At 32.2% G+C, this 20,274-nt stretch overlaps 2 protein-coding genes across 4 annotated transcripts in view; one reads left to right on the forward strand and one right to left on the reverse strand.

Moving 5' to 3' along the window:
* Positions 1–5,138: 5,138 nt before the first annotated feature.
* On the reverse strand, positions 5,139–13,851 carry LOC106673018 (ribosome-releasing factor 2, mitochondrial). Of its 3 annotated transcripts, XM_014404916.2 has the most exons (14): positions 13,633–13,851; positions 12,100–12,213; positions 11,540–11,692; positions 11,304–11,474; positions 10,973–11,235; positions 10,695–10,916; positions 10,499–10,630; positions 10,270–10,440; positions 7,913–8,015; positions 7,690–7,836; positions 7,012–7,196; positions 6,820–6,915; positions 5,571–5,717; positions 5,139–5,487 (listed from the first exon to the last, which is right to left on the reverse strand). In XM_014404916.2, the coding sequence occupies exons 1-14, from the start codon at positions 13,772–13,774 to the stop codon at positions 5,314–5,316; spliced, it is 2,220 nt and encodes a 739-aa protein (XP_014260402.1). In that variant the 5' UTR covers positions 13,775–13,851; the 3' UTR covers positions 5,139–5,313. The 3 variants fall into 3 exon arrangements, with proteins under 3 accessions (XP_014260402.1, XP_014260412.1, XP_024082473.1); XM_014404926.2 differs by lacking the exons at positions 5,139–5,487; positions 5,571–5,717 and having other exon boundaries at positions 6,826–6,915; positions 7,017–7,196; XM_024226705.1 differs by lacking the exons at positions 5,139–5,487; positions 5,571–5,717 and having other exon boundaries at positions 6,879–6,932; positions 7,017–7,196.
* A 2,254-nt stretch (positions 13,852–16,105) lies between these two features.
* Positions 16,106–20,274, forward strand: part of LOC106672133 (transmembrane protein 131) — a 34,702-nt gene continuing 30,533 nt past the window's right edge. Inside the window, exons 1-2 of the mRNA XM_014403314.2 lie at positions 16,106–16,302; positions 16,399–16,463. Of these exons, the coding sequence (XP_014258800.1) occupies positions 16,215–16,302; positions 16,399–16,463 (153 nt within the window). The 5' untranslated portion in view covers positions 16,106–16,214. The remainder of the gene's footprint in view (positions 16,303–16,398; positions 16,464–20,274) is intronic.

Below are 20,274 nucleotides of genomic sequence, written 5' to 3' on the forward strand. Positions count from 1 at the left end.
TTGGTCAAGCGGACCACGAAATTAGTGAAAGTAAATGATTAATTTGAAATGTAAAAAAATTTAATAAGTTGTTAAAAAGGGTTAATTTGAGATTTTAAAAGAAAGTAAATTTCAATATTAAAAAAGGTTAATTTGAAGTTAAAAATGGTTAGTTGGAATTTGTACAAGAAGGTTACCTTGAAGTTTAAAAAATCTGTTAATTTAGAATTAAAAAGGTTAATCTGAAGTTAAAAAAATGCTAATTTAAAATTTAAAAAACCGTTATTTTAAGGTTGGTATGGTATGTTATGGTATGTTAATAAGGATTACTAGGCGAGGTTTGTACTCCCGAGGCACTGCAGCCTTCTGACTTATTGTACCTTCCTAGTTCCTTAGTTCAGTGCAATAGACTCCCCTTAGAAGTATCAGGTCATTGACTGTCGCTGCTACAATTTCATTCCCTAAGTTTTTTTAGGTTAAATCTCCATTGAGCTGTTGCTTCGCATTCGAAGATGATATGGGTGGCTGTTTCCTCCTCTTCATTACATATTTTGCAGATGGGATTGTCGTTGTATATGCCCATGTTGTGTAGATGTTTTCTCAGATACCAGTGACCGGTTAGTAGTCCTACAAATCCTCTGAGTTTAGCCATCTCCAATTGCAGCAGTGTTTTTGCCAGTCTCGGTGAGGGTTGTTTCATCATAAGTTTACAATATCTAGCACCGCTAGAGTTTATCCACTTCTTCTTTTGTTTTGTTTGGATCCATTCTGCGATTGAGGATCCTACATTTGGTTTTGTTGTCCCAAGTATAGGTTCAGGGTCTATTTGTGGTCTTGCAGAACCTCCTCTGGCCAGTCTGTCTGCTTTCTCGTTACCCAAACTTTCTCTGTACCTTGGCACCCACAAGATTTATCATCAGGTTGTTGTATTTACCCAGGTTTTGGATAATTTGAAGTTTGAAATGGTTAATTTGAAATTAAAAAAGGTTAAATTAAAGTTAAAAAGTGTTAATTTGAAATTTAAAAAAGCTTCTTTGAAGTTAAAAAAGATTAATAAGTTTAAAAAGGGTAAGTGTAATTTTTAAAAAACCTTATTTGAATTTAACATAAATGATTAATTTAAAATGTAAAAAAATCTAATTTGTCGTTAAAAAGGGTTAATTTGAAATTTTAAAATAACGTTAATTTGAAGTAAAGGAGGATTAATTAGAAATTTTAAAAGAAGGTAAATTTTAATTAAAAAAATAATAATTTGAAATTATCAAGAGTTAATTTGAACTTCTAAAAGCAGGTTAGTTTTAAGTTTAAAAAACGTTAATTTGAATTTAAAAAGGGTTAGTTTAAAATTTAAAAAAGTTAATTTGAAGTTTATAAAACTTTAATTTGGAGTTGATAAGGGTTAGTTAGAAATTAAAAAAGGTTATTTTGAAGTTAAAAAGCGTTAATTTGAAATTAAAAAAGGTTATTTTGAAGTTGAAAAGGGTTAATTTGAAATTAAAAAAGGTTAATTTGAGGATAAAAAGCGTTTATTTGAATTTAAAAAAAGGTTAATTTGAAGTTGAAAAGTGTTGATTTGAAAGTTCAAAAGAAGGTTAATTTGACGGAAAAATCTTCATAATTGGAAAAACATCTGCCGTGACAGTCGGAGACGGCGAAAACGAAAACAGCGAGGATATGCGGACCGAAATGACTAATCGCAATTAACTGAGCCATATCAGGAAAAGGGAATAGGTTCTCAATTTTCCACCTTGACTGAAGATGGCGAGAAGCGGAAACTCATCTTTCAGGCCAAACCAGGTAAAATAGGCAAACCCGTATGATCCGAAACGACCAAATTACAGGTTCATCACGTCGCAGACTACATCTCGCAAGTGTGTTTTTATATTGATCATCTCCTAGCCGGTTTTGTATGCAAGATGCGTTGCGGAATTTTCCCATCTTTAGTGGTCAGTTCATCTTGCAGACCTCAGCACAACATTTACTGTCGATAGCAGAATATTATTTTAGTATGAATGAATTATAAACGTGTGTGACAAAAATTTTGAACTGGTCGTGACTCGATACGTTTACTCTCGCTAGTTTGACACTGAGGCGGAAACGCTAATAGACCAAAATGATCGAAAACGGCCAAAACATAAATTTTTTAGCACCTGTTGAAAATCTTCAAAAGTGATTTTTTTAAAATCAGATAACCAGTTTCTTTTCCTTTCCTATAGATGCCTAATCTGTTCGATATCACCGATATACTAAAAGCAGTCTAAGGTGTCTCGATAAATTGAAATTTATCACAATATTGCTATCATCGTACCTTTTACAAAAGAAAAAAGAAGATCAAACATCCACCGTTACATAAAATATTTAACATTGCTTGGCAATGCAGAAATAACATCAACATCGCTGATGAATAATTGATCAAAGTCGGTCAAAACACAGCCGAAGAAAATTGATGGAGAAACCCTTCGGGCCCGCCTTCGAAAGTCTTTAGGAGAGGAAGGAGATTTAATAATAGATCAATAATCGGAGATTGGTTGGTCATAATTTCCTCCGGATTCATCCCCTGCGAATTTCAGTACCCTTCAATCTTCCAATTAATTAATATGATAAATCCAACTTGATAGTATTTCCGATATTTATTACTGATTGCCTTGATAAATTTCATTAATAAATCTAAACCAGCATGAAAAATTGGACTGCGGTCGGTCAATGGGTGATCAAACCTTGCTAACGACGTTGGCGTTTATTTCTCCTGGGTCTTTTTTATCCATGCAAAACATGGGAAGTTTTTTATTATCCTTTAAACAAATAAAATAACAATAAAAGCAGATTGTTTTTCTGTTTGCTATTCTGTTAAAGTTCGTTATATTTCCCCAACTTGAAGTTCATATTAACTTCTGACACAAAACACGCAAAATTTTATTGTTGCCCGTACTTTACTCATTCGCGCTAATAAATACGTTTAATCTCAACATACAAAAAACGAGATATCTCTCCAGTACTATATACAATTATATATAAAATTCGGAACAGAGGACCCATATGCTCATTGCTCAAGCATTATTTTCATATCAGGTGGCATTCCTACACGCTCTCTATATGGAACCAAGGGATGGCATCCTTTAATTAAGTGGGACACATCGAGCAACCTTTCTCTGTATACGGAGCACACGCGGGCTTTACCCAAAAGTAAATTTCCATGTGTCAACCTTGCAAGGCCTATTCTTAATCGGATGATGATCTCTCTTCTGTTTCAGACCCTCCTAACGACAAACCACGCTTTTGATACTTCGGAGCTTCTCTTCCGATCCAGCTCACTTACACTGCCATTTCATTTTGATCATTGTTATCCACGTTCGGTTATAAAACTAGTCATTCACGCTTATAAATACATTTCCTCGAGGCTGTTAACACAAATAAACCTATCACCCAACTTTTTATATAAACAATGATAACATTAACTACAATAAAAAATCTATAATTACAAAGCCTCCCCAGTTTACTCCAAAAATCGGAATTGGGGACACAAACCCTGCTGTGCTCAACCACAATTCTCTTACTGGGTGGCATTCCTACACGCTCTACGTATGGAACCAAGAAATGACACCCTTCAATTATGTTGGTCATATCAAGCAATTATTCTCTACATGCCACATATGTAGGCTTTGGCCCAAGAATAAGTGTCCATACTTCAGCTTCACATGGCCTATTCTAAAACATGTGCAGATGACCCCCATATATACAATTCAGATCTCTGAAGGTCACCTATGGACCAAGCTCTTTATTCATAGGAGCTTCCCTGTCGACATGACCCACTGGCATTGCCAATTCCATTTGAAGATGGTTATCCAAGTTTGTTTAGAAAACTACACGTTCACACTTATAAATACATTCCTTCGAGACAGTTAAAACAAATACATCTATTATTAACCTTTATTTANGCATCCTGTTTCCTCCAAAAATCAACAAGAGATCCAAATACTGCTGTGCTCAAACACAATTCTCATACTGGGTTGCATTCCTACACACACTTTATATGGAACGAAGGTATTACATCTTCACTTTTGTGAGACACGTCAAGCAACCATTCTCTACATGCCTCAAATGCAGGCTTTGGCCCAAAAGTAAGTGTCCATTTGACACATGGCCTATTCTTAGACAGGTGAGTACAATTGCCCAGTTATCTCTAAAGGCCTGGCCCACTGAACGAGCAGTTGGTTTTCTATTGTATAAAATTTAGATTACTAAATCTTGTTTGAACCTTTGATTCTCAAACTATGTAATGAAATAAGCTTATTATTTTGAAATCAAAAGTCAGTTTTCTACTCCTTACAACCATTCTCAGATATGAATGGGCCTATCATGAGGCAGTTTGAGCCCCAAGGTGATGATTGGGCTAAAAGGAGAAAAGGATTTAAGCTTAGCAGGCTTACATATTAGACATGGATTACTATGTGCAGTTGTCTTCCTTTGCCAGCAAACACAGTCATTATTGTCACTATGGTCACTATTGCATATTTTGAAAATAGTAGGCAGTATGTTGCGTAGAGCACGCATTTAGACCCTGGCAGTAGCTAGGTTTCTCACCTAGCTACTCTCACTAGATCTCCACATTTCACAAAGCTTAGATGTCTCTCCTCTTATGGTTTCCTCTTGAATACAAGATTTAAAATAATTTTTGTTCTTTTTTAACCGATATTTGAAAAATCTAAAGTGGTATAAGAATGTTTCTTGGATTAGACATATGTTGCTTCTTTGGCCATTTTATCAGCTTTCTCATTACCATAATGATCCATGTGACCAGTTTAAAATTGTACAATTTTCTCTGTGGTCCTTTGAGCCTTACTGGTCCTCTTGGTCTGCCCGTCCTTTCTGGATTGGAATATAAGATGTTTTCAGCATTTCGCCATCTTCAGTGAATCTGTAACTGTAGATACATTGAAGACGGCAAAATGCCAAAGTGCATCTGACAGCCAACCCTGAGGACCAAAATGATCCATAAGAATCAGGGTTCATCAACCTGCATATATATTAGTGTTCAGAAGCCAGAATGTTTAACATTCTAAAGAAAACAGAAGGAAAATCAAAGGTTTCAAGAAAATTCAATGATAAAGGAATATAAATAATTTACCAATGATGAAGACCTCAGTAAAAAATTATTAAAATGTCAAGTCTTGCATTTTTAAGTAAAAAATTGTTTTTAACAAACTTATTGATCAACAATTCAAACACTGCACAAAAAGCGCTTCAAGATTATTTAAACGTTTAGCAATTATATTTGAATTTCATAACAATTATCTATTTACATATTGAACAAAATTATTCACTGGAAATTACATGTCACATGTAACTTTTGATTGTATTGGTTCCTGTGATTATCTTTTCTGCCTCATCAGCCGGCACAAGGCGGTAACACGAGAATTCCATCGAAAGATTAGCTGTGCCAGACGTCATCGTTCTCAATTCCTTGGCATAACCGAGTAATCCAGAAAGTGGTGCTTCACAATTTATTTCCTGGAGATTAAAAAATAAACTGGTACTTTATATTTAAAACATATACATATAAAATAAATTTGAAAAAAGATACAAAAGTGTACCTTGTAATGTGTTTTATCTGAGATGTCTGATATAATACCTCGGCGTTTTGACAAATCAGATAACACCATGCTACAATAATCTGAAGGGAGCGTAATTACTAATGTCATAATAGGTTCAAGCAAGCGAACTTCACCCTGCTTCAATATCTGAAAAATAATCATACCAGTTATCATATATTCGCTCTATTAACGACCTATCAACGACCTTCTGACCATTAATTTTTTAAATTGAAAACCCATATAAATTCAAATTATTCCATTTGAATTCACAAAAGTTCAGTAAATTTTAATATTTCTTACAAAAGGAAGAAAAATCTGATGGTGTAATAATTTTGTCACTGAGAAAGGGAGGCTAAAGACATGGGGTTGCTGATGTCAATAGAACTTTTCTGCTGATACTAGGCAGAAAAATATTATACGAGAGAAAAAACATTAAGTAATCTAAATAATCTTTTTAATGCGGTTTTCAGAAATTGTTGTGTTTGTATTTCAAAGTGATTATGTACAAGCAGATTTTTTTTAACCTAAGATAAGAAAATAACATACAGGATTGCATTAAATGAGAATAGATAGATAAAAAGTTACAAAAATAAAAAGAAACTGTATCAGTATAGGAAGCAGAAATTTTTGCACTGAAAAAATAAATTCGGATTCGGTTTAATTACCTTTTAAAGTCCTCAATTACGAATTTTTATGGAAAACAAAACAATAGACATTTTTGGGCTAGATTAGTCAGGGGCAATTTACGTTTCTCTGATGTTCCCCTTAAAAATTCATAAATTCTCTGGGCTTTATTGAAAATCCATGCTTATACAATCTTTGAAAAGCTAAACTTTAATTCTTTTAGGATATAAAGAACATTAAGATTTTATTTCATTAAAAGTGAGACGAATAAAGAATAAACCAATAAAACCACCTCAAACATTTTTTTTTTAATCTCTGGTCCTAAAGTATTTAGAAAGAACCTTTTTGTACCATCATGTGCAGTTTATAGGGTTATAAGCCCCTGTAAAGTTTCATGTGGCTTGGTGAAGTTGTTTTAACGTGATCATTTTTGTAATTTTCAAACAAAAATTTATTCAGGGTTGTTTTAAAGTGCAGAAAACTAATATCCAGTTTGTTTCTTGCTGCAAGGATATATTAACTTAGATACAATAAACATAGATTCCTAGAGCCCAGAGTGTTGTTAAAATATGTATTCCCATGTCTTTAGCCTCCCATTTTTAGTTATATAAATCAATTGACTTACCTCTTGGATGCACTGAGCAGCTGCTGCGACTATCAATGGTTCAGGAGTACATCTATGTGCCTCGAACCAATGTAAAATAACATGAACATTAACTACCTAAAAAGAAACAAATCCTTTTTCATTTTTTCAATTAGTAGGGAAGTAGTTTATTTTAGTTTATCAATAAAATAGGATTGTTAAAATTGTCACCACCTCACTTGAATATAATGGTCCCCGTGTTAAGGAAGATATAATGCCATTTTTTAATTTTCTAAAAACTTTCGGTGATAAATGAGCCAAATTAGAACCCGACTCGCCTGTCATGTCCAATTGCAATAATTCTTTCCTAGCCCCTGGTTTCAAAGACATGGTGATTAAAATATTTTGCTCGTGTGAACCTAAAATATTGAAATAAAATAAGTAACTGAAATTGCAGGAAAAGTTATTAAAACAATCAATAAAAAACGGTCGTTTGATTCTAAGGTTTGCCATACTAGTGATTGAGTAGTGGGTTTGAATCTTTGAATCATTTTAATTGATCATAATATGAAAAAAGTATTTTTAAGTGGTTCTGACCCCCTGCCCGTGTCACCCAATGTACCAGTTGGATGTTAAAGCCTCCTGAATGATAGGAAGTACTTTTTTTAGTTGTTTCATTCTTAAAATGCCATTGAATGCAAGTTCATCAATCACATAAAACTGAGTATAGTAGAGTTTTCATAGGTCATAACTTCTAAACTAAACTTGCCAATCTTTGAATAGTTTTTTTATTAGAACTCCCCTTGGCCAAAAACTGTTAATACTAGACTTTTAGTTTTAAAAAAAATGGCTGAGTAGAGTGAAGTTATTTATTTATTTTTATTTTACTATTATTTATTTTTTGGTACTCACCAAGTGCATTTTTTAGAGTGACAGTATGTTTTACAGTAGAACAGAACTCTTCCTTATAAACAATTTGAATCACTCCTAACTCTGCATCAATTTTGTAATTTGATTTGATACGATCCTTTATAACTTCTAAATGCAATTCACCCATTCCTTTAAAAGAAAAAAAAAATATTATAAATCAATTTATAATCATAACAGCATGTGTTAGCAAGATATGAAATGTCACCAGCAAGTATGGTTTGCCCAGTATGCTCATCGAAAGTGACACGCAGACTGGGGTCCTCCCTTTGCAGCTCGTTTAATGCATTTTCCAAGGCCTGATGGTAGGCCTACAAAAAACACAATAAAAACTTATAAAATGATACTTTATGTTACATCAGTGTTTACAGTCTGGAATTGGTCTCTATCTTATCTGTTCTGCCTACCAACATTGGGATCTGGTACTATCAACAGTTACATCATTTCAGTCCTCAACACAGTTTTTAACTTAATCACACTCATTCTTAAACACATCCTTTTCTAATTACAAAGCTATAGGCTATCAACTTACACACAACTGTATATTGTTGCACAACACCTAACACATAGCCAGCTAGTGTCTGGGGGTCTAACTCTGTTCCATGGTTTTGTAAACAACTGCTTCATCCAAGTCTCATGGGGTGAGGTCTCCCCATCTGAGGTGTACACAATCTAGTCAGCAAGTACCGGGAGTCCATATCCTCTGAGGTCTTACCACATATGGTTCACAACACAAGGCATGTGACCCAGAGTATAATATGGCCTGTATCAGAGAAAAAGTTCTGCAAGTCTATGTTTTCATTAACAATTTAATAAAATTGAGGCAGGATAGTATGCAGATTTTTGCATAGTCGATACCCGCCACATATTCTAGAGCTTTTGCAATAGCTATTATTTCAGCCATGCATATGCTACATAAACTTGGAAGAAGTATTGTTCCTTAAATTCTATTTGAAGAGGGGGGGGGTCATAAAAAGCACACCCCATGTCTCCATTTCTCCTCGATCCATCTGTAAAGATAAGGTGGAAATTGGGAAAATTTTCAAATATATCCACTCTGCATAATACATCGATTAAATTATGAGGGTATTGGTATAGTCTGTAAGTTCATAGCACTGAATTTTTGCTAATTGTTTGATAATCAAGACTGAATATTGGGTTAACTGAATTTTTAGAGTTTTTTGGTGGCCCTAACAAGGGCCGGTGTTGTTGGGAAGCACAACATTGAGACGATGTTTCGAAGCCAGGATCGAGTGTGTGTGCCTATTAGTAGAGAGAGCAGATTGCTGAGGTCCGGGGCCGTGAGTCATCTGACTCTACATCGGTTGAAGGGACTCTGGTGCAGCAGTTGGCCGAATGCAGCAGTTTCCCTTTAGCCAAGTTGGCTATGTTGAGAAGGCGAGTTCGAGGCTAATGTTGAGAGTACCTTTGCCATCGTCGTAGGTGCTTCATTAGTGATAAGCTAGAACTCGTGAGAGAAATGAGTCTGCTGTCGTTGTTGATTAGTGATTGGTGAGACCTCGTCGGGTTGACGAGTCTCAGCCAGTGGAGCAGTGCCCCTGCTTATATGAGCACTGGTTCTGCTCTAATTCACTGCAGAGTGGAGGGCAAGAACATTCCAGAACCCGTAGTGACCCAACGAGTACCATACCGTAGGTTTCCACTACAAGGTACAGAATATATTTCAGGAAAAGGATTCTATCATATGTGGGACTTTTTTCTTTTGCCAATACCGTTCTATGAGGACTTTTTAGGTTAAGAAAGATAAATTTGTAAATAATGGACCATTTTTGGAGAATGATTTGGTTAAACAATTTAATGTGGGTTTTTCATGTCTAACATTAAATGGGAGCTCACAGGTTCAACATACAACGCTGGAAGAGGGGTACTAGGAAGACAGCCAAGTACACGCATTATACATTTATTTTGGAAGGTAGTTTGACAGTAGAATTGGGGGCATGATCATAAAAACCGATCCATAATCTACTACTGAACTAATCGCTGATCTGTAAAATAGGAGACCTGTAACTGGGTCAGCACCCCATTTGCTACTGTTGAAACTTCTTAATACATATTAAGATAATAAGAGTTTTTTGCACCTTTCAAGAAGACATTTGATGTGATTTGACCATGACAGCTTATGAACCAAAATAAGTCCCAAAAATTTCACATCTGAACTACCGAAAACTGAATGCCACTAATTCCTCACAGCTACCTAGACAAATGCAACTTCAACGGACATAATTGGTATTTCAGGGCTGATTATTGTTCCATTTTTCAAAGACTAAATCAAAACATCTCTATTGTCATGCTTAGAATTTGAATGCAATCGGCCAGCTCTTGGGCTTCTGCATAAAGGCAAATATCATCGACATATTGAATCACTTTAACATTGTTATCAAGAATTGACTCCAGATCACAAACATAAACAATGGGGGCTGAGATTTGTTCTTTAGAGCACATAACAAACATAAACTGAGACCCCAGGACTCCAGGTCAGATACATTCATCTCAGCCATACATTCACATTCCTAGCAGAGGTAAGGTCTCAAAGTTTATAATTACCTGAGATGGTGGTTCTATTGAACAAAAGAATACAGGTTCAGGAATATTATGCCTGCTATCTAGAAGTCTCTCTGCTTCTTCCTTTGTCAAGGAATTATTCTTTTCTAAACTATCTTGAATTTTTTTCAAACTGCTTTGTGATGTAGATATAAAATCACCAGTCAATACATCCTGAAAAAGTGTTTTTATATTTTGCTAAACTGAATTAATTTTTAAAAAATTAACTAACTTTAACTCCAGTGACAGCTACAAATTGACCAGCACTAGCTACAGGTATCTCTTCAAAATCGTCAGCAAATGGTACAAGTATCTTTCCAATATGTTCTTGCATCTTCTTACTCACATTGTAAATTTTTTGTCCCTAACATTTTTAAAATGTTTACTGAATTTGCAATGCATGTTATATTCAATTTTCAATTACCAACCTTCTGCAACTCACCCGAATATACTCTAAAGAAAACTATAGCCCCTCTTTGTTTATCGTGTATAATTTTAAATGACCGTGCTAGTGTTTCTTTACTTATATTCGAGGGGCAGAAAACACTGGAAGAATCTACTGGTGATGGTAAATAGTCTATAACAGAATCTAGCATCGTTTCAATTCCGATGTTTTTGTAAGAACTACCACAAATTACTGGAACTCCTTTCTAAAAAATATTTTAATACAGAACTTGTTTTAACTTTAAAATAGAGTATATTTTACCCTTTGGTTTGTAATTCGTTTTATTGCGGCAGTTAATTCATCTTTGGTAACTGTTTCTAAAGAACCTGCTTCCAATATTGAATCTGCTAGTTTATCATCTATTGAAGATAACCTATCAATCAATTCCAGCCTGGCCTCTAAAGCAAAGTCATATTGACCATCTGTCTTATTCAATAGCTGCCTCTCTTTTTCCTTGCCATTTTTAGCCCAGATAATTTTTTCAAAAGAAGGTAAATCGATTATACCTTCGAATCCCATTTTTCCTAAAAATTAAATATTCAGTGCCAAATTATCTAATATTTTACAATTTATATAGAAGTGCAAATCAAACCTATAATCGGAATATGAAGAAGGAATGGCTTGCATAATAATTTTGTCTGTAAAGTTTGCAAACATAAATCGACATTTGCACTTGGTCTATCCATTTTATTTATATACAATAAACAAGGCAATCGCTGGGCCTGGGCTTGCCTCCAAACGGTAACAGTTTGTGCCTCGACACCTTTCGACAAAAAATTAAAAACCATAATGCACAATGTTAGAATTGAAAAATTTATAATAATGAACCTGCTGTTGAGTCCAAAATAATTATGGCTGAATCGATAACATTCAAAGCATGTTCGACTTCCATAGTGAAGTCAATGTGCCCAGGCGTATCGACAAGATTAATTGTATGACCCCTCCACTTTAAATCCACAAAGGCAGACGTAATTGTGATACCTTAAAAACAATATAACAAACTCTTGTTATGTCGACATCCCCTCCTTCTTTCCTAGTATGGGTTTTGACTTACCATTGCTATTTTAAACTATTAACCTTTGAGAAGGAACCTTCTCAATAAAATTGTTTAAAAAAAAACATGAATGGTGTCGCTTGGAGTAGTTTTGTATCCAAGAATTTTTTTTAAGCTTGGCCATGGATGTCCACCTGTCCATTAGAATAGAATAGGGCTATAATTTTGCTCTGCAAGATATAATAAAAAACAAGCCCTCGGATTCAAAACTACCCCAGCAACACTACTCAAAGTTTAAATCAATTCCCCACCCTATACAGTCGGACGTGCCCACGGTCGACATTTAAAAAAAAATTCAAGTGCATAAATTTATAATACAATATTTGTGGTATACCTCTATCTCTTTCTTGTGCCAGATAGTCTGTTACTGTGTTGCCATCATGAACTTCGCCCATTGTGGGTATACGACCAGAGAAGTACAGCATCCGCTCTGTTGTAGTGGTTTTACCTGATAAATAAACCATCGTATCAAAATTACTGTAATTTATCATACTTTCACTTAAATTGGTATTTAATTTGATGTTAAGCATTTTATAATACCAGGGCAGGTTGGTTAAAAATTGTGTAATGCTCTATAAAATCTTTCATTAGGAGCAGCTGGTTCCTACTAGTTTTATTATCAAACAATTTTAATTTTAAGTGTTAGATATATCAGCCACTTTTCTACACACCACTGCTGTGCATCACGGTATGGTCTTGATGAAAAAGCAAATTCAGTTGTTACTGCCAAGGTTTCGACCTATTTTAAAGTTATTATCAGAGCAAAACAATCTTAAATCTGTCTACAAATTGACATAATTAAATTTTCCACAGTCGAATTTAAAGTTCAACATTGCCAAGTTGTGAGTTGGCAGTAACAACTAAAATAGCTTTTTCATCAAGATTCAGAATATATATAAATTTTAATTTTGGTAATTGACCAAATAATGCATTATTGACAATATTTACTGTAATACTTGAAATAGAAAGAATTATATAGAAGAAATAGCATAGCTTGTAATTATAAAAATTCTCCTTGCCTGCAAGGTGATGTACCTATACTTGGGTTTTTACCGATAATTTTGGCCTGCCTATCCTTGCTGTTTTGGTCTGTCAGACATCTTTCGCACCTCACCCTTGGCTTTTTTTTAATAGTAACTTAACCATGCTGATCAGTTTGATGAGCCAATACTTGACTGTCTGTCAGATGTGTTTCAAATTCTCGCCATCTTACTTTTTTTGTATATACCTTAGGGATAATGTTTTTAGTACATGGCTATACCATATTCAATATTCAGGAGCCTTGAATTATTTTTCAGATACAAGTTAAGATCTAGGCAGACCAAAATGATCAGTAATGACCAAACAATAGGATATATAAAAAAAAATAAAGATGGTGGGGAGACAAAATGCACCTAACAGGCCGAAACATCAAGAGTTGACCAAACTGATCAATAATGACCAAATTTTAGGTTTATCACCCTGCAGATCACAAAGAGATAGCTCCCAATTTAATACAGCTAGCCAGAATAAGTTACTATTAATATACAAAAATTTTAAAAAAAGAAGATGGCGAAGAATCTGAAATGCATCTGATACCAAAACAGCCGGGGGATAAGCAGACCAAAATATACTAAAAGCTCAGTACTACAAATTATGTTTCAATAAATAAAATTAAGACAGTTCAATGAAAAAAAAAGCGTGCGTCTATCTTAGAGAAATAACAGTGTGTTGGTGAACAGGAATTTAATATAAATCGCTTCAAAGCAGTAGTACATTTTTAAATTTCCTTCCAGCAATTTTGCAAGGAAAAACTTCTACAAAATGTACATTTCCAAAAAACCATAAGGTGAAATGGCTAATATTAGTTTTTTCCTAAGCACTTTACCAGCATCTATGTGAGCTAGAATGCCGATGTTTCTGATTTTTTCTTGTCCGCCAGAAGATCTTGAATGGTTGATGCACCTAACTATTGACAAATTGGCACGTATTTTTATTATTCTGACGAACTTATTCGCTAAACTGTGCATTTTTCAATCAAAACACACGTCCAGATGATCAACGTTATTTTCTATCACATGTGATTTTGTAAACATGCCTGGAGGTTTTGTTATCGGTTCGGGCAAAGTGTGATAAGCGTAAGATTCGATTCTTTTAACATATCGATAATGTAACAAAGATCGAATGAATTGGCGTTATTTATAAAAATTTAGATTATAATGTTCTACAAAAATAAAGAATTGCAAAAATCTATCAGTTTGTGAAATATTTGCATTTCTACTGAAACATCAATTGTTATGAGATGATTCTCATATCGTTTAATTTGAACATTGCATCTTCTTTTCAGACAATTTAAAATTTCGAAAGACCTGAATGTTTTAATAATAAATAATAAGAATAAAGAAGAACAATAAGTTTCAGTATTTAATTAATAAAACAATAAATAAATATAAAACAATAAATAAAAATAAAGCAATAAATTCAATATTTAATTTTATAAAAAATAAATTTAATTGTAATTAATTTTTATGTGGTTGTTACTCCTTTAAAAAATGCATTTGAAATTAAGAATAGTTAATTTTTTTATTAAAAAGGAATAATTTGAACTAAAAAGGGTTAAATTGAAAACAAAACGTTTAATTTAAAATGAAAATGGGTTCTTTTAAAATTAAAAAAGTTTAATTTGAAATTAAAAGATTTACTTTTAAATTTAAAAAAAGATTAATATGAAATTAAAAATGGTTAATTTGAACTAAAAACCGGTTAATTTTAGATAAAAAATAATTAATTATAAGTTGAAAAAATGTTCATTTTTAGATTAAAAATTGTTAATTTGTAATTAAAAAATGTTATTTTGAAGTTTACAACAGTAAATTTAGAGTTAAAACAGATTCACTTGAAGTAAAAATTGTAAAATTAAAGTTAAAAATAGTACATTTCAAATTAAAAAAGGGTATTTTGTAGTTAAAAATGGTTAGTTTGATATTAAAATAGGTTACTTTGAAGTTACAAAAGGGTTAATTTGAAATTGAAAAGGTAAATTCTAAATTAAAAAAGGGTTAATATGAAATTTAAAAAAGTAAATTTGAACGTAGAAAGGGTAAAGGTCAGTTTGGGTGATAAGATCTTCTTCAGAGGTTATATGGAGCAAGAACAACTTTTTGGCTGTTCCAAAATGGTTCATTTGGAAATTAAAAACGGTTACTTTCAAGTGAAAAATAGTAAATTTGAAATTAAAAATGATTAATTTAGCATAAAAACAGGTGCTTTTTGAAGTTGAAAGGCAAATTTTAAACTCAAAAAAGGCTATTTGAACAGAAAAAGGATTCATTTATTCATTATTCAAAAAAAAGTTAACTTGAAGTTATAAAAAGTTAATTTGAAGTTAAAAATAGTAAATTTGAAATTTAAAATGGTTAATTTGAACAATACAATTGTTTAAATTAAAAATTGCCAAAGTGAACTAAAAAAAGAAGTTAATTTTTAATTACAAAAGGTTAATTTGAAGTATAAAACAGTGAATTTGAAATAAACAAATGATTAATTTTAAATTAAAATTTGCCAATTTGAACTAAAAAGAGTGATTTTGCAATTGAAAAAAAGTTAATTTGAAGTAAAAAAGTTTCTTAAAAGTCAAAAATGTTTGAAATTAAAACAGGTTAATTTGAAGTTAAAAATAGTAAATTTGAAATTTAAAATAGTTTATTTGAACTAAAAAAAAGTGGTTAATTTTAATAAAAATGGTCACTTTGAACGAAAAAAAGCGTTACTTTGTAATTAAAAAAAAGGTTAATTTGATGTTAAAAATAATTAATTTTAAATTTATAATCGTTAATTTGAACTAAAAAAATGGTTGATTTTAAATAAAAAATTTCAATTTGAACTAAAAAAGATTAATTTCTAATTAATCATCGTTGTTGATATGTTTTGATTTGAAATCAAAATCGTTAATATGTATTTGAAAATAGAAAACATGAAATTTTAAATCGTTAATTTTAGGTAAAAATGGTAAATTTTAAATTAAAAATTGTCAGTTTGAACCAAAAAAGGGTTAATTTGTAAGTAAAAATTTACTTTGAAGTTAGAAATGTTAATTTGATGGAAAAAAGCTATATAAAAATCGGTGAAAAGAGTGGCGTTTAATTACTGTCCATGACGTCATTGTCGTATAAACCCTGTGGCGATGAAGTCCTTCAAAATAGACAACTTTTGATGTTTACAATCTGTAATCATTAAAAAAATTCTTATTTATAATTGATTAAATATGAAAATTAGCAAATTAGTTTAAATTTAAATAAAAAATCTCATCCTGTTGAATATCAAGAAGGCTGTGGTGAAATTTATTAACTAAGCACTCTCTCAGCTGAGAAAATCAATAGAAGGAGGCGAAGTGTTGTGTGTATGATAAGAAGTTTTTGTTGTTCTAACATGGGAACAACTGAGCCCTAAACAATTCGTTCAAATAAAGAGATGACATTTAAGTTTATTTGTTGTTATGCTTCAATTTTAGTGTTATTAGCTCTACCACATCAATCGTTTTTATCTTCCAACCCTAATTGTGAGTCGTAGGCGCAGTTTTTTTTTGAAAACTATTATTTACTATTTTCCAAAGTTGTCTCTTGTAAACATCTCACGGTTTCTTGTTTAATTTCAGCTTTTTATTCGGCGAGTGAAGATGTGCGATACCTCGTTGAAAACATTCCGGTCCAAATGCCGAAGGTAAAGTTAAAACACATTTATTTTTGTACTTTTATAGATATTTTTGTCTTACTAAGTAATGGAAAAAAGACCTTTAAATGCATGTAAAAAATGCATTTAGCGTTTATACAAATGATATTGTTAAACGATGAGGTGGTCGGGTCATATCTCATCTAGTCATGTTGTAGTAATACGTTTCATAAATTCATGAAAGCTTAACATTGATTGGTAGTGCATATAGCGAAAATCAAGTTTCACCCTGAAAGTTTCAAATTTTCAGCTTGTCGTAGAGTTTGATATTCTACATGTAGGTTTGTACACTGACATTACAATTTTGAACGTTTAAACAACTAGCTGTCAGTGTTTTTAAATTTCAATGCTGAACAAAAGATTGCCCGAACAAGTGATTTGGAAAGATTTTCTAAAACTTTTATCGTATAATTTTTTCAAATGTCAAATAAATTACTCCGGTTAGTCATCCTGTCTTACGAACAACAACAAAACAGAAAATAAGTATGATTTATATGCAATAATTTAACATTTATAGAAATGATATTGTTCAACGATGAGGTGGGCGGGTCGTATCTCATCTTGTCATGTTGTAACGATATGTTTCATAAATTCATGAAAGTTTAACATTGATTGGTAGTGCATATTGCAAAAATCAAGTTTCACCCTGAAACTTTCAACTTTTCAGCCATTCATAGAGTTTGAGGTTCCATATGTACATTTGTACATTGCATTACAATTTAATTTAATTTACATTTAAACAAATAACCGTGATTAATTTTAATTTCAATGTTGAACTAAAGATTGCCCGGACTAGTGACCCAGAAAGATTTCCCAAAAACTTTTATCATATAATTTTTTCATACGTCAAACTAGAGATTAATCCAAAATTAGTGATTTTGGAGGTAAATTCCTAAATTCCTCAGGTTAGTCATCCTGTCTTACAAACAACAGCAAAACAGAAAAAAAAAGGTATGATTTGGATGCAATAATTTAACAATTATACCAATGATATTGTTCAAAGATTAGGCGGTAGGTCATATCTCACATAGTCATGTTGTAACAATGTTTCATAAATTCATGAAAGTTAATCATTGATTGGTAGTGCCATTGCGAAAATCATGTTTCAGCCTGAAAGTTTCAAATTTTCTGCCTGTCATAGAGTTTGATATTCCAAATGTAGGTTTATACACTGACATTACAGTTTCAAACATTAAATAGCTAGATGTCATTATTTTTAGTTTAAACACTGAAAAAAAGGTTGTTTATTTAACCGAAGGTCATGGGTTTGAATCCCGCTTGTGACACTGACTTTTTCATCTCGACCAAGACCTTAGTTAAAAAGAATAATTAATATGGTAAATTATGACTGCTAAACATGTATGAACAAAAGGTTGCCCGAATGAGTGACCCGGAAAGATTTAAAAAAAAAATTTGTTGTAGAATTTTTTCATATGTCAAACTAGATATTAATCCAAACTTAGTGATTTTAGAGGTAAATTCGTCGGGCTAGTCATCCTGTCTTACAAACAACTACAAAACAGAAAAAAGTATGATTTATATGCAATAATTTTACAATTGTACAAATGATATTGTTCAATGATGAGATGATCGGGTATTATCTAACATGTAACAATATGTTTCATAAATCCATGAAATTTTGACATTAATCGATAGTGCATATTGTGAAAATACATTTTCACCTTGAAAGTCTCAAATTTTGACCATATTGTAGAATTTGAAATTTCACACATCGTTGTATTGATGTTACAATTTTGGATGTATAAACCACTATCTCTTATTGTTTTTAATTTAAACACTGAAGAAAAGGTTGTTTATTTAACCGAAGGTCATGGGTTCGAATCCCGCTCGTGACACTGACTTTTTCATCTTGACCAAGACTAGTTAAAAAGAATAATTAATATGGTAAATTATGACTGCTAAACATGTATGAATTTTCAAAATAGTTTGGTCGTAGAATGTTTTCATCTATCTGTTATTCGTCCAAAATTAGTGATTTGGCATTTGAGTAGAGAATTTTTCTCTTTAGTACTTAAACTTTTGTTTAATGTGTCTGATCACTGCCAATGAATTATTTGAAACCATCCCTAACCAAGATCGAATTTCACCCTGAAAGTCTCAAATATTCCACCTATCACAGAATTTGTAATTTCACACGTTTGGGACATATTACAATTTTTGAGATATAAACAAGTAGCTGTCATTTTTTTAAAAAATAATTTAAATTTAAATTTAACTAATTTAATTTTAAATTTAATGTCGAACAAAAGATTGAACAAATGTTTCGCAGAATTTTTTCAAAAACATTTAAAAATTGTTTTTGGTAGAATGTTTCATTTATCAGATTAGTGATTCATCCAAAATTAGTGATTTGCACTTAAGAAGAAAATTTCTCAAGTTAGTCACCTAGTCTTAAAAATAGAAAATAAAAGTAAAAAAAGTATGATTTATACGTGATAGTACAATCTCTCTGATTGGTTTCTTTAGATTTATTTGAAATATTTCTGCGAATTCCTTGTCACGGTTTTTATTACTTTGTAACCGATAAAAGAAGTACAGGTCGACGCAACCAGCTCCAGATAATATTTTTTGTCTAGTAGAAACGAAAAGTTTTAGAAATTATTTTTGATGAATAAGTCATTGACTTATTCTCCCACCACTATTTTTTTTTTTAATGAGAATCTTTTATCTCCAGCTTATCGTTCTCTATCTTAATTATAATGATGAATATTGTATTGAAAAAAATTAAAGATGTTATGTATATTTGACCATTGCAAAATACACATTTTCCTCCTTCGTTTTATATGGGCATGTTTTTTTGTTGAAACATAAACAATTTTTCTGTGCTTAAACAACCCTGAAAACAATAAGATAAATAAATTTTGTTTTGCTGATCCACCATAAACTGCATTAAACATTATTTAAATTATACTCCCAGTCAAAAATATAGCAACACCTTTAAATCTAGATATTTTTTAGTTTTTCACCTTAACCCACATTTTATTTATATTTGTAATAATATTATTTTTAACATGATAGTCAAATTATTATTATTAACTGTTTACTAACAAAAGAAGGGTCAAAGTTTTTCTTTGAATCTCAATGTTCCTTTCAGTCAGTTTTTACAGTTTTATTAGCCCTTTTTCAAAAGAAAGTTCTTCTGGAATTATTTTTTGAAAAGGTGAATAAACATATTCACTCCAACTTCATCTTTTCTGCATTACCTTGGCATTCATTATTTGTCAGTTTCAATGACCATTAAAAAGTACAGGGAGAGTGGGAGGCACTTGAGGTGACCAAATTCAGATTGTACCAGAATCGCCTATAGATGACCGTTATGTTAAAATGCAAGCAATCTGGAAGTGCACTTCAACAGCTTCTGGTACAGAAACTTGATTGCTGATTTTCGGTGGATATCAATGTCAGAGTCAAACCTTAGATAAAGAAGGCCCTTGAAAAGACTCCTTGTCACAGTACACTTTTGAAATTTTGATGTGTAAGAAAACACCAATACTGGTCTATGGAGGCATGGAAAAATGTCTTATTCACCACTGTGATGAGAGTTGTCTTTAACAGTCCATATGGCCATGAAAGCGTCTGGAGAAGACCTGGTGAACAATACGGACTCTTCTGTACATGGAAATAGTAAACGTTTAGAGGATGGTCCGTCATGTTCTGAAATAGCATTTCTTGGGAGGCACGTACCAAGTTGGTACCAATTCAAGGTTTGGTACTCGAACAGTGAGATGATCCTACAAGATCATAGAGTTCCTTTTATGCCTTTTTAAGGCTCTAAATCTTG

Source organism: Cimex lectularius, unplaced genomic scaffold, assembly GCF_000648675.2.
Source record: "Cimex lectularius strain Harlan isolate CLEC.00 unplaced genomic scaffold, Clec_2.1 scaffold4, whole genome shotgun sequence".
Lineage (NCBI taxonomy): Eukaryota > Metazoa > Arthropoda > Insecta > Hemiptera > Cimicidae > Cimex > Cimex lectularius.

Coding starts and splice junctions, on each gene's coding strand:
- LOC106673018 (XM_014404916.2), bottom strand. CDS start 13,774: ATGCACAGTTTAGCGAATAAGTTCGTCAGAATAATAAAAATACGTGCC. Junction 10,917..10,972: donor AACGAATTACAAACCAAAGG/GTAAAATATACT, acceptor AATATTTTTTAG/AAAGGAGTTCCAGTAATTTG. Junction 5,718..6,819: donor CTGCTCAGTGCATCCAAGAG/GTAAGTCAATTG, acceptor ATTATTTTTCAG/ATATTGAAGCAGGGTGAAGT.